This window comes from Elgaria multicarinata, chromosome 13 (genome assembly GCF_023053635.1).
Source record: "Elgaria multicarinata webbii isolate HBS135686 ecotype San Diego chromosome 13, rElgMul1.1.pri, whole genome shotgun sequence".
NCBI lineage: Eukaryota > Metazoa > Chordata > Lepidosauria > Squamata > Anguidae > Elgaria > Elgaria multicarinata.
The window spans coordinates 22,172,970-22,187,622 of NC_086183.1; the positions used below are offsets into that span (position 1 = coordinate 22,172,970).

A 14,653-nucleotide genomic window follows, 5' to 3' on the forward strand; every position below is an offset into this window, starting at 1 on the left:
TTCCACACTATGTCCAATTTTGTGCATATGAATGATGCTTCCATCCCAGACGCATCTTACACCTCCATACTCTGTCCAGTTTTGAACATATGAACAAAAGGTTTCATACTTTATGCATCCAGTGAGCTCAAAAGGTTTCATACTTTATGCATCCAGTGAGCTCAAGAAAATGAGTTCTCACAAACATCAAAGGGGTTGTCAAAGGGTTTACTTCTTCATAGATAGGCGTGTTGTATTTACCAGGCTTTGTTAGTGTGCCTTTTGCATTATACATTTTTATTTCTGCATGTGCTGCAACTCACAATCCACCAAGGGACTACAAGCTAAACTCCCATCACAACTCAGAAGCCATTTGGAGATGCCAAAGATTAAGTCCATCCTATTTCTGGATCAGACCAAACCCCCATGTAGTTGAGTACATTGACTTTCACAGTGACCAGCCAGATGCCTATGGGAAGCTCACAAGCCAGGCAATGAAGGTGATTGACATGCCTGCAATTGTTTGCCTTCAGCATCTGCTAACCAGAGGTATACTCCCTCTCAATATGGAAGTTCCATTCTTGGCAATTGAAGCAATGCATTCTGATGCTCCCAGTTGCAGACTGGTTTTTGTTTACTCATTTACCGATGGCAGCATTTGAAGGTACTTGTGTGGTCCAGTGCATGATTCCATCTTGGATTTCCAGATGTAGCTGGGAAGAAAAATACAAGGGTTGTGTTATGCTTGAGCTCACCTCTGCTGACTTATCAGGCTGACATGCTGTCAGTGTAGACACTAGTAATGTACTTTACAGAATTCTCCTTTGAAGGAGGATGAGCTGAATTCTGTTTGATTGCATCATTTTTTTTAAAAAATTTCTATATAGAAAGGTTTCCACTCCTCCTTAGAAATGGGTGTTAAAGAATACTACACTCTATTAATTTTTAAGGGATGAGATGCTTGGGTTGTGTTTCACGCTGTAGATAAAACTCATTCCAGCATGGTTGGGAACAGTTAGGCACATAGTAACTACCCAGCATTGATTCAGCATCTACCTGTTTCTGTCTAAAACTGTTCAGGCATTACAGGGGAATATTAGGGGGAGGGCAGCACATTTTGCAACTTATCTGCATGTTGGAGTGCACTGCTGTTTGCATGAAATAAATCTTATGGTGAGCAACTTTTAATGTAATTTTTAATCTTTATACAAGTATCTCTACTATAGTCAGATGAGTTATATGTGAAATGAAAACCCTAGCAAAAGTGATGCATTTAGAAAGTGCATTCCAACCTGCAGATTAGCAAAACACAGCTTCATGATACGTGGTTAACACTTTATCTTGCATAGAGGGAGTTGTCTTGGATGCATGACATTTCCCTGCTCTGCCTTGATTTTGGGGGAAAATGGAGCTGCAGTGACTCATCTGCTTCAATAGATGGCGCTATTCACAATCTCCATGAAACAAGAGATCCTCGGATTCTTTGGAACTGAAGTGCTTTGAGCAGGATTGGCTAGACCTTGGGTGGCTCATGCCATTTATTTCTAGCTAGAAAAGGAATTTGCTGGAATCTCAATTGTTTTATTGGATGACAGGATAGGATGATGCTAGCAGGCAGGAGAACATTAAGGGTGGGTGCACCAGGCTGGAACCAGGAAATGAAGTAGGTTTCAGATTGCTTGGGAGTCTTTAAAGTGGGGATGTAATAAGAGGCGCAGAGCTCAGACTTTCTAAGCAGGACATCAGAGCAAAATTGAGAGGACATCAGAGTAAATTTAGGGAAGATTTATTAGAATGAGCAGGGAAGAAGGAACTTTCTCAAAGCACCCCTGCAGTCTTGCTAGTCTGAAAATGGCAGACCTCCCCTTTACTACTTGCAATCTATTCTTTTGCATGAGTACTCAGAACTAAGCCTCACTGACTTCAATGAGTCCTCTTCCATTAATTGGTATTAAAGCTCGAGCTTTGAACTTTTTCACACTTTCAAAATTTTCTGCACATCTACACTGCTCAAGCTTCAGTTTAAAACAAAAATGAACAAAATTGGTCTGGTAGGTCTCTAGGAATAAGCCTTAAACTACCATATTCTTATGTAAGATTATGGTAATTATTTCTAAATTAGAAAGGACCTTTTGTGCCATCTCTTATCTAGTGGTTTAGGAAGGCTTCAGGGAGGAGATGACTTACTTACAATTTGAGGGTGGGAGTTGGGTGTGTGTGGATTGGGTTCTCCTTCCTAATTCCCCCTCCTACCCTACCCTCCAATAGAAAATGTGTCTGAATAGGTCTATAGAAACAGCAGCAATCCAGAGAATAGCTTACCAGTTTAAGTAGCATCTGGTCTTCCAGGTGTCACTAACTGTGAAGGGAAGCAAAGGAGAGACATGTGGAGCTGGCCCTCAGGGTATGTGATACAGTTGATAGCCCAGTGCCTCTTGACAGCCTCAATGTTGATTTTCTTCCCCCACAGTTTGTAGGAGTGTGTGTAAAAAGTAATAATTCTTTGTAGCCATTTAATACTTCCAGGGAGTGGTCACAACCCAGTTAAACCCAACAATGAGTAAGAAAGGAACAGGCGTACAGCATTGAGGGAATGGGAATGGATAGACCAGAGGTGGAGAAGAAGGAAGACAATACTTGGAGGGGTGCAAATGGGGGGGGGGGGTTGGAGACACGTGGTGTGCCCTTTTGAGAGCCAGGGGTAGTAGAATACATACTTCACGTGCAGAGGGATGCTGCTTCAATCTGTGACATTTCTAACTAAAGGAGATCAATTAGGAAAGGAACTGAAAATAAAATGGCCAAGATCATACTCCCCTTATACAAATCTATGGTGCGACCACCCTCGGAATACTGTGTACGACTCTGGTCCCCGGACCTAAAAAAGGATATTGTAGAGTTGAAAAAAAAAGTGCAGAAAAGGGTAACTAAAATGATCAAGGGGCTGGAGCGACATCCCACAAGGAAATGACATAACATTTGGGATTACGTAGTTTAGAAAAAAGGCGAGTAAAGAATGTAATGAAAATTATACATGGTGCAGAGAAAGTGGATGGGGAGACATTTTTCTCATAATACCAGAACCTGAGGTCATCCCATGAAGCTGATTGGTGGGAAATTCAGGATAGATAAAAGGAAGGACTTCATCACATAGTGTTAAACTATGAAATTCACTGCCATAAGATGTAGTGATGGCTATTTTAAATTGAGTAGCACAAGCTGGAGAATGCTTCTCTCTGCCTGAAAGCCCTGGAAAGCCACTGCTTGTCAGAACAGACCAGGGGTGTAGGACATCTGGCCCAGGTACCACATCTGGCTCTCCTGGGGTCCCAGTTCCCCAGATGGCCACCCTCCCTTTCCCTAGCTCAACCCTTCCCCTGACTTCCAGTCATGGCTTTTGTGCAGTTCCCCCCTCCATTCTAAAAGGCTCAAATGCCTCTCCTAAAGCTTTGTTGCTGGCAAGAGGACCTTTAAGTTAAGAGTAGGCTGGTATTTTGACTCTTCCCCATTTTGATGGGCAAACAGTCTGGTCTGTGATAAAATTACTCCCCATGTTTCTGTGAGTGTTGGCTAGGTCAGTAGCTAGCCTGGTGCTTCCCAACCTTGGGCCTTCAAATGATGTCAGACTACAATTCCAATCTTCTCTGACCATTGTCCATGCTGGATGGAGAAGATGTGGTAGTGCAACAACATCTGGGGGTGAACCACTGCCTTAGGCAATGGCAGTCCCAATACATTCCTCCTCCATCACCAAAAGCAGCCAGCCACCTATGGAGCTACTTACCACCCTATGAAGTCCCTGGCCTTCCAGGCATCAACAATCTCGGCAATGTTGCTTGCAATCTGACCTCCAGGCAGCCTTAGGTCATCTGAGATGTCATTGTTGAAGTTCCCACAAGGGGCACACATCTTTCCAGCCAGCCTGTCTGTGGCTTTCACTGTCACTTTGCCATTGGGACTGAAGAGAACCTGCAACTGGGAATTTTGATCGATGACAATGATGTCCTGAGACTCAGTAATGGACACGGCTTTGGAGACATTCAATGGGAGCTCGACCAAGAGTCCGTTGAGCTGAAATGCAAGGAAAGCAAACTGGAGCTGAGAGCTGTTGGGGCTAGAAGCCAATTGCTGGTGTGTGTAAGGTTTACAAATGTATATCTGTTTTCTCTCATGGATTGCCTCAAAGAATCCTGGGAAATGTAGTTTGGAAGTTTTGTTAGGTTGCTGAGAATTCTCCATTAGATATTTCCACCTTAAAGCCATAGATTAATGTGGAAACAGGATGGAATGGACTTATGAATGAAGACATGCAAAATTGATAAGGACTGGAAATAGACTGATCCATCCACCAATACCTCAGTTACTAGTGGCTTCAAGAAAGAGAATTTTTACTTTCTGTTTTCATATTACAGAAAACATACTATGGATCTACAAGCATCATCTGTAATAGGAAGATTCCTTTAAATATCTTAAATCCTGCAATTAGTAAACTTAATTTATGTCACTAAAATGGAAATTGTATAGGTTTGTTTCCATAACTTGAACTCTTCGAGTGTCAAAGAGGGAAGGTTAGGAGTTACAAAAACTTACACTCAGTTCTGTAAAACATCAAATCCATAAGAGCAAGCATTGTTTCTAAGGAAGTGGTATCATACATGAACTTTCCACCCCAGCATAGAGCCCCCCCCTCCCAGAAGAACATTCAGATATCTGGATGCTAGCAGAATACAGAAAATTCAAACTTCTGTTAGCCCAGACAACAGGATAACTGGGTATTTCCAGCTTTGCTGACATATGTGTGCAAATGTGGAAGGACAGAGTTCATTCCCCTGAATGAAATTGAGGATAAACTTGTGGGTTTCAATCAGTTATTGTAATTTTTCAGAAAATGTAATTCTTTTTATTTATTTGTTCAATTTATCTCTCTCCTTTCCTCCAAAAAAATGCCTCTCAAAGTGGAGATAAGAATCCAGAGCAGAACATATTGAAAGGCTATTTAGGTTGGTGAAGGACATGGCTCAATGCCTTGGCGTCTTCCATCCTGAAATCCCCTTAGGATACTGGCTGGGGAAAGCTAGGAAATGCAGGACTTTTGTCTGTCTAAACACCTTTAAGAATATAAGAGAATCTCTGCTGGATCAGGCTGAAGGCCCATTCTGTTTCCGCATCCACGTTCCCAGAGCAGTTGCTACCAGCTGCAGGGCATGCAGCTCTTCTCCATTGCTTCTCCCCCAGCAACTGATATGGAGAGGTGCACCACTTTGGGAGCTTCTCCTTCACTATCATGGTCAAGAGCCACTTACCCAAGTCTCCTTGTAGTTGGTCACTGTGATGAATGCTTCCCGGAAGAAGACATATACTGCTGTCCCAACTGGCACAGCATCCTCGTTGCATTCGCTGACATCCACCACCACCTTAAACCATGAGGGTGAGTCCTCATCGCAGTAGGAGGCAATTTTGTAGACACCACTAGAAAGGAGCTTCCCTTCGGCACCATCAAAGGAGGTGAACCATGCTCCTGGGATGAGCGTGCATTGCCCTTCCTGCCTTTGGCAGCCACGCACCTTGCCTGTGAGTGCACAGGTCTCTCCCACAGCACAGCTGGTATCCTGACAGGCGAGCTGGCCTGAGGGGTTACACGTGCATCTCTCTGAGCAGTCATTGGAGACGATGCTTTCTCCAGCCTGGAAAGAAAACCCAAGAGAAGCAAAAAAGAGAGCCCAATTAAAAATCAACTTGTAGACATCAGAGGTCAAGTCATTCATGCTGCAATGCTACTGCTGCAGCTTCTCCTGGAGGAGAAGGCTATCAATGGCCAGTAGTCCAATGGCTGTGTGCTACCTCCAATATCAGAGGATATCAATACCTCCAATATTACATTTCTATACTGCCCAATAGCGGGAGCTCTCTGGGCGGTTCACAAAAATTAAAAAGAAAGTATAAAACAACAGTATGAAACCATAATATAAAATACAATATAAAAGCTCAACCAGATAAAAACAGCAGCAATGCAAAATTACAAATTTAAAACACCAAGTTAAAATTTATTTATAGACTGTTAAAATGCTGGGAGAATAAAAAGGTCTTCACCTGGCGTCTAAAAGCATATAATGTAGGTGCCAAGCGAACCTCCTTAGGGAGCTCATTCCACAGCCAGCGTGCCACAGCAGAGAAGGCCCTCCTCCTGGCAGCCACCTGCCTTACTTCCTTTGGCAGGGGCTCACGGAGAAGGACCCCTGAGGATGACCTTAGGGTCCGGGCAGGTACATACGGGAGGAGGCATTCCTTCAGATAGCCTGGCCCCAAGCCGTTTAGGGTATGCCTATGTTCATCAGTTGCTGAGGCGCATGGGCAGGAGGGTGCTGTTGCACTTGTGTCCTGCTTGTGGGTTTCCGGTTGGCAGCTGGTTGGCCACTTTGTGAAGAGAATGCCCTTGGTCTGATCAAGGATTCTTATATTCTTGTGTTCTTACTCACCTGGGAAGAACATAAGAACATAAAAAGTTCCATGCTGGATCAGACCAAGGGTCCATCTAGTTCAGCACTCTGTTCACACAGTGGCCAACCAGCTGTCAACCAGGGATCAACAAAGCAGGACACGAGTGCAACAGCACCCTCCCACCCATGTTCCCCAGCAACTGATGCACACACGCTTACCACCTTGGACACTGGAGGTAACACATAACCATCAGGCCTAGTAGCTATTAATAGCCTTCTCCTCCAGGAATTTATCAACCCTCCTCTAAACCCATCCAAATTGGTGGCCATCACTACATCTTGTGGTAGTGAATTCCATAATTTAATTATGTGCTGTGTGAAGTACTTCCTTTTCTTTGTCCTGAATCTCCCACCAATCAGCTTCATGGGATGACCCCAGGTTCTAGTATTATGGGAGAGGGAGAAAAATGTCTTCCTATCCACATTCTCCATACCATGCATAATTTTGTACACCTCTGTTATTGAACATGAACATGGAACTATGAATATGTTCTGAGAAGATATGCATAGTATTGCACTAACTCTGTACAGCACCATGTACATTGATGGTGCTATATAAATAATAATAATAATAATAATAATAATAATAATAATAATAATAATAATAAGGCTCAGAAGGATTTGTGTGATCCCTGATTGACTGGAATGAAATGGGCAAAAGCCTTAATTGACATCAATGCAGTAGCAGATGGTGGTAGTGGGAAGGAATGGCTGTGAACAATCATAAAAGAAGGTGAACTTTTCCAGCAGTAGGGATTTTTTTTCCAGGAAATGCATCAGGGGGCTCAAAGGGACTAAATGAGTCATAAAATGGATGAACATTCAGCATAAAACTAATTTCAGCTGTGCTGCCTTGCCAAATACAGCATATCAGATCCAAAGAAGGCTGATACGATGGGACAAGAGAGAGCTAAATCGTTGAGCTAAATCAGCACACACATCAATAACTGCACCAGTACAGCAATAAATATCTCTAGGTCAAGGTTTGCTCAAGCATGATCATAGCATTTCAGGTGAACATCTGCTCCATAAACCAGCACCAACCTTGATGTAGCGTCCATTGTAAGCACAGCCACACTTGTCCATGGTCACACATTCTTCTCCATCAAACATGTAGCCATGGTTGCACTGGCAGCCTTCAAAGCAGTCTTCCGTGCACTGAGATGGAGCAGATAAGGCAGCACATGTAAAATCGCAGGTCCGGGTGCACAGCTCGTAATGGCTGTTAGTTGGGCAGGAGAGGGCTGAAAGGAGCAGTGCAATACAAAGAGAGAATGGAATTAAACAGTCTCTATTCAAGCCATATCTAGAGATCTGCTTTGCCTATCTTAGGGTCCTTTGGCTTCTCATAACCCTACATTAAAGAGGGCTCCTGTACATTTATCAGATGCATAGAAGCGAACATTCTGTCATTGACAGACAATCAATGTGGCGTAGTGGTTAGAGTGTCAGGCTAAGGTGAGGGAGATCTAGGATCAAATCCCTGCTCAGCCATGCAACACATTGCCTGAACTTGAAGCAGTTTCTCTTAACCCAGCCTTGCTCATTGGGTTGTTGTGAAGATCTGGGGTGGATGGGCATGTAGGCTGTACAGAACTGTTTGGAGGGTATACTTTTAAATAAAGTTCTGCCCAGTACAGGTTTTCCCATCTCTGTAGTACTCTGAGAAGTTGTCAAGAGCCAGTAATGCAATAAGACAAAATATTCAATAAGAGAGACTCATCCATCTTTGCTTGGGCAGAAAGTATATTGCGTGGACCTGAGCCAGTGATTGCCTCTCACATTTTGCTTCTTATATTACCATTTCAAAGTAAATGCATTGGTTATAGGTACAGGTCGGATAGATATTTAAGAACGTAAGAAAACCCTGCTGCATTAGACCAAAGGTCCATCTAGCCTAAAGTGGCCGGCCAGTTGCCCCCAGGAAGCCCACAAACAGGACATGAAGGCAGTAGCCATCTCCCTAGGTTATTTCCCAGCAGTGATATTTGAAGCCATATAGCCATCATGACTACTAGCTATTATTAGACTTATATCTGTTCTCTGTGAAGAAGTTCTTCCTTCTGTCTGTCCTGAATCTACGGCCAATCACTTTCCTTGGATGACCCTGAGTTGTGGGATTATGAGAGAAATAGAGAAACATCTCTCTATCCACATTTTTCCATACCACGTGTAATATTCTAAACATTTTATCTTGGACCATAGCTAGACCTAAGTTTTATCTCTGGATCGTCCAGGGGTCAAACCTGTTCATCTAGGTGACACACAGGGGATCCAGTGCTCAGGCAAGGGCAAACCCTGGATGATCCCAGGATAAACCTTAGGTCTAGCTGTGGCCTTAGTCACCTTTTTAAAAACTAATGTGCATAAATTGCAGCTGTAATTCACATGATTTGCAACCACAAATCTTTATTTCAACAAATTACAGTTTGACACACAAACACAATGCAGAGTTCCTGGAGTTCCGGGGAAACCCACAGCTGGGCCCACAAACGCAAACTGAGTTGGGTGCACCACAGAACTCCATCAAGCCCATGAAGGGCTGGATTTCCCGGTGATAGACAGCCCTAATTACAGCCAAGCACAAGGGGCTGCAAATTCATCTGCAAACTTACGACAGAAGGAGGTTGTTCTCCAAGCCCCGGTCTTGGCTCCAGCCAGTTGGCAGGCAGTTGCATAAGCTTGAAGGCTATGACAAAGCGTTTCTCTTGCTCCGTTGGCTGCACACATGTCATGCAGACAATGTCTCAAGTATTCAGCAGGGTTCACTGATTGGTGACAATCTTTGAATGGGCCTGATTTGGACTGGATCATTCCACAAGAGCTCTCGGCTTTGTATGGCAGAGTCTGGGCTGAATCACAGATGGGGCATTTCTCACCACAGCCATTGGAGCAAACAACACCGTCCGTAGGGACTTCCCAGGAGGTCCCAAACTCATTCACGTTTTGAGTGAGTTTTCCATCAGGTAGCATGAAGTCATCACTCTTATCACCATTGAAGTTGCCACCAAGGCCACACATATGTCCCTGGTAGGTGCTGGGGACAGACACACGGATGAATGAGGAAGTATCATAGAGGACTGTGAGGCCAAGGGATGAATGGACGATGATATTGTTCCCCTCTTGAGTGATCCAGAGTTTCCCATCATCTGTATTTGTTGGCAAAGTATAATGTTCTCCATCCACCTGTATAATCAACACAGAATATGATTTGGGGATGGGGGTGTACTTGTGGTCACACACACACACACACACACACACACACACACTTATATATACATATAAATTAATGTAAACACATACAAGATTTTCACACCAGTGATCAGCACCAATAATTGCCATTCACTCCTACTGGTGTAATAAGAACATACCATAGCCTTCCACTTCATTCCCCTTTCGAGGGCAACAGAATATTCATGAACCGAGACCACAACTTTTCGGATTGTAGGTAAACGCCCATCCTCACGGTACTCATTTTCCACCAACACAGAAAACTTCACCAACCGAGGATCCTCACTGCAGACTTTGGCTAAGGTATTAGTGCAAGAGCCATGGAAATCGAATCTTTGTCCATCAAAGGAAATATGATGGGGGTCACCCGACACTGTAGTTGTTCCATATCCCACAGGGTGGCAGCCTTGCACACCATTCTCCACCCTGCACACAGCATGAGCTCCACAGGAGAATGTTTGGCACTCAATGGTTTCATTGTCCATGCACTGGCACTTTTCCTGGCAAGTAGTGGTGGGATAGAATTCCTCTTCCTTCTTGTAATATCTGCCCTGGTGCACACAGCCACACTCGGTGAGAGGGACACATTGATCTCCACTGAGGATGAATCCAGAGTCACAAAAGCAGCCTTCTACACATGGAGTGTCACATGGTTCTGGAGGTGAGAGATTGTGACACACAGCAGGGCAGCCATTTCCGCAGAGTTCGTAGTGGGAATTACGTGGGCAGGGAGTGCCTGCGCGGGAAGAATGACAGAGAAGAATAGTTGCTCTCCAATTTAACAGTCACAATGCATCTAGTATAGGTACTATATTCCAAGTGCCCTATAAATTCTAGTGCCCATTTATTTATTTATTTATTACATGTATATCCCACTCCTCCCTGCAAGGAATCCAAAGTGGCTTACATGGTCTTCTCCATTTTACCTCCACAACAACCCTGTGAGGTATGTTAGGTTGAAAGTCAGTGACTGGTCCAAAGTCTGAGTGGGGACTAGAACCCAGATCTCCCAAGTCCCAGTCCAATGCTCTAATCACTACACCACACTGGCTCTCTGTACCACTATATGGGATGGATGGGAACATTCATCAAAGATGAGTGATATTTATTTATTTATTTATTTATTTATTTATTTATTTATTTATTTTATTTTATTTTTGCATTTATATCCTGCCTTTTTTCCCCCTGCAAGGTATCCAAGATGGCATACGTATTTCTCCTCCTCTCCACTTTATCCTCACAACAACAACCCTGTGAGGTGGGTTGGGCTGAGAGTCTGTGACTGGCCCAAAGTCACCCAGTGGATTTCCATGGCCGAGTGGGGACTGGAACCCAGATCTCCTGGCTCCCAGTCCGACACTCTAGCCACAACACCACACTGGCTCTCAGTGATATGTTAATTAGGATTCCTATGGCCTTTGTTATAGAGGGGACATGGTGTTGCCTGACTGGAATATAACAAGTGGGCTAAGAGCAATGCATTGTGTTCCAGCTCTTCAATATGGCAGTACAGTAGTACTCTGTAAAATCCACAGCAGTACTAGGCCTAATAGCAAGGCATGCTGGGAATAATAGCAAAGCATTCTGGGGAGGCAATGTTCAGTCAGGAAGAGAGCAGGGGGGGATCTACACTACTGCTTTTAAAGCACTTTAAAGCACTTTGAAAACGTTTTGAAAACTGTATATGCAGTGTGTCCTGGGCCCCAACAGTTGTAAAAACTGTAATAAAGCTCTTTAAAGCTCTTTAAAGCAGTAGTGTAGATCCCCCCCCACCCCCGAGCAGACTGCAAACTCTGGAAGGTTGCAAGAGTTACGATGATCTTTGCTCAAATGGCATTTTGAGTGAGGGATACTGAATGAGCCATTCACTCTCAGTATGATTCTGTGCCTTGTGTTGGCACACATGCTATCAGGGTTAAGCACTCGGTGCCTTGTAAGGATGGGCAAATGAGCAATGTTTTAGCTCCCCAAGATTCTCCAAACATCAGCTGGCCACTCACCTTGCGCTCAACTTACGTTCGCGTTTGCAATCGCTGCTCATTTTGCACAAATGGGAAAACTGTACAGAATGAATAGCTATTGGAAAGGAAAGCTCCACAAAGGCACACAGGCAGATGAAGATATAGAAGTTAACACTTACTGCAGAAGGAGGAGGATCTCCATTTCCCAATTTGGATGGCCTGAGTTTGGCAGGCGGTCACATAGGCACTAATGGCACCACAGAGAGTGTCGTGGTGGCCCTTGTATTGGCAGGTATCAAAGACACAGTCATCGAAATAGGGGGTTGGGTCAACAGCCTCATGGCACTGCTTGAATGGCCCATGTTTTCTGATGAGGACCCCACAAAACTGGTCCCCTTTGTAGGTTTCTTTCTTTGCCTCCTTGCATACTGGACAGTCAGTAGTACATCCTGCTGAGCACCCTGGGACTTCCTTCAGCTTCCAGCTATCTGCAAATTGGACTTCATCGGTTGTCTCAGTTCCATCCTTCTTGATAAAGTCATCACTGGGATCCCGATTGGCGTTGCCACAGAGTCCACAGATAGCATTGGCATAAGATTCCGGAATAATGACCCTGGCATAGCTGTACCAGTCAAAGCTGACTCTCAGGTCAAAGTCTGTCTTGATAAAGCCATGGACTCCACTGATGTAGATCTTCAGTTTATTTTCATAGGAGAATGGCAGATCCACAAAGACTCCATTGACCTGGAAATCAAGTGGAAGAGATCATCAAGGGTTTTGCAATGAATTTAGGAAACAAGGAATTTTTCTCATTAGCTGAGTGTAATGGGAGATGCTGATCAAGTAAAGGCATTTTAAAATCATTTTTATTGTATGTTTCAACAATAATAAAACAAAAAATGCAAGTATAACTACATACTTTAAAGGCCTTAGTTTCAAATATTACAATATTCGAGGAGGAGGAGGAAATTACACATAAATTTCAGTAAAGACAAACCAAATATCTAAATATAGATCAGGTAAAGCCATTAAAAAAAAACCTCAACAATGTGAATTTCTTATCCATCTCTAATACAGAAAACCCATAACTGATAAAGGGCATAGTTGATCTGGCAGTTGAAGAAATGTAACCCCATGTAGGGTAGAAGAGGAAATTGTTGTCTGCAAACATAGCATGTGAAGAGCAGCAGATGAGGAGTAAACACAGAGGGTGGGGTGAGGCAAAAGAGTAGGAGGCTGATGGCGGTAGATCAAGGGCAATGAAGAAAACACGTCTAAACGGATTGAAAAATAGCCTTGAGTACCATTTTTGATGGCAGAAGGGAGAAACAGAAAGAGAAACAAGAAAGAAAAAAACAAGGGACAGGATAATTGGAAACAGGCAACGTTCTCCCCATAAATGAGTTATATTACATGTCTCTTCCTTTTATTTTCAAACTCATGGTTTCCCGTGGCAAGCAAAGTAGTTGTGTTGGAGGTTCAGCACAAAGAATAGAATGATCATGACCCCGGAGGTATTTTTGATACTTCCTAGAGCAAACGATCAGAGACCGTCATGCAACAATTTTGTCTCACCCCCCCTTTTTTTTTACTTAATGGATTTTCAGCAGTAAGAAAAAAAGATGAATGAAGGGTAGGGAAGCAAGGGAGGATTACAAGTGGAAAATGACGTTGCCTGGACCCCTTGTATGTACAGCACCATGTACATTGATGGTGCTATATAAATAAATAAATAAATAAATAAATAATAATAATAATAATAATAATAATAATAAGGAAAGGCAATAGTCTCATCTGGACTATTATAATATAAATATTATATTATATATATAAAATATAATATAAAAGCCTCATCTGGAAACACCCTTAATAAGTCATGCTTCCTGCTGCACCAAGACCCATTGCCATCCAAGTGAAAGCACATATTCTTTTATGGCTGGAAAGGTGTTTTTTTTTTTTAAAAAAAAAAAAAACTTATACCAATTAGGCAATGGATACCTGCAACCAGCCTTCATACCCTAGAAAATGCACACTTTATCCTATATGCCAACTGCACTTAGCGTACAGGATAATATGGCATGGCACAGCCCTGAGAAGCAAATGGGCTGAAAGCTCAATGCTACATAGAATCATAGAATCATAGAATAGCAGAGTTGGAAGGGGCCTACAAGGCCATCGAGTCCAACCCCCTACTCAATGCAGGAATCCACCCTAAAGCATCCCCGACAGTTGGTCATCTCACAAACACTTGATTCTGGACAGTCTAAACCCTGCAGTTTCCCTAATTTAAAGCTCCCCCAAATTTCCCATCCAATCTGGACATTTGTACCTGAATCTTGCGTGGATGCTCCATGCTCAGGCTGATGATCATGTTGTAGACTTCCAGGGTCACCACCTTGGTGAAGGACACCGCCTTACTGCCTCGGTTGTTGTTCTGTACCGTGACCAAAAATGGGGTGAGGGTGGGGTCCTCGGAGCAGACCCCTGCCATCTGATAAATGCAGGTTCCTTGGAAATCGTACTTCCTTCCATCAAAGGTGGTGTAGTGAGGGTCTCCGGTCCCAATGCAAGTGGAGTAGGTCGTTCCCTTGCAACGGCGCACACCGTTCACCATGGCACATTTCTCACTGGCTTTGCAGCTGGCTTTCCAACAATTCACGCTGCCCAGACTGGGGTCACATTTGCAACGGGACTGGCAGTTCTCATCATCCCAGAACTCCTCCCCTGGTTTGTAACGGAGGCCTTTGTAGATGCAGACACAGTTGCTGGAAGGGATGCATTGCTTGTCATTGAAGACATAACCATCATTACATTGACAAGATTTCACACAGGGCTTTTTGCAGGTGGAAGGAGCTGATTGATCAGAGCAGGTAGCTGGGCAGGCAGTTCCACAGGCCTCATAGTGGCTGTTGTCAGGGCAGGTATGGTCTATTTGAGGGGCAGGAGAGGTGGATTAGAATGGATTAGATGTTATAAACCATTCGG

At 43.7% G+C, this 14,653-nt stretch overlaps 1 protein-coding gene across 1 annotated transcript in view; it reads right to left on the minus strand.

The window, feature by feature from the left end:
- Positions 1-269: 269 nt before the first annotated feature.
- Positions 270-14,653, minus strand: part of LOC134408348 (IgGFc-binding protein-like) — a 116,073-nt gene continuing 101,689 nt past the window's right edge. The window contains exons 3-11 of the mRNA XM_063140602.1: positions 13,998-14,596; positions 11,848-12,412; positions 9,848-10,443; positions 9,092-9,662; positions 7,521-7,720; positions 5,283-5,663; positions 3,764-4,050; positions 2,302-2,338; positions 270-692 (exon numbers count right to left, since the gene is read on the minus strand). Of these exons, the coding sequence (XP_062996672.1) occupies positions 2,335-2,338; positions 3,764-4,050; positions 5,283-5,663; positions 7,521-7,720; positions 9,092-9,662; positions 9,848-10,443; positions 11,848-12,412; positions 13,998-14,596 (3,203 nt within the window). The 3' untranslated portion in view covers positions 270-692; positions 2,302-2,334. The remainder of the gene's footprint in view (positions 693-2,301; positions 2,339-3,763; positions 4,051-5,282; positions 5,664-7,520; positions 7,721-9,091; positions 9,663-9,847; positions 10,444-11,847; positions 12,413-13,997; positions 14,597-14,653) is intronic.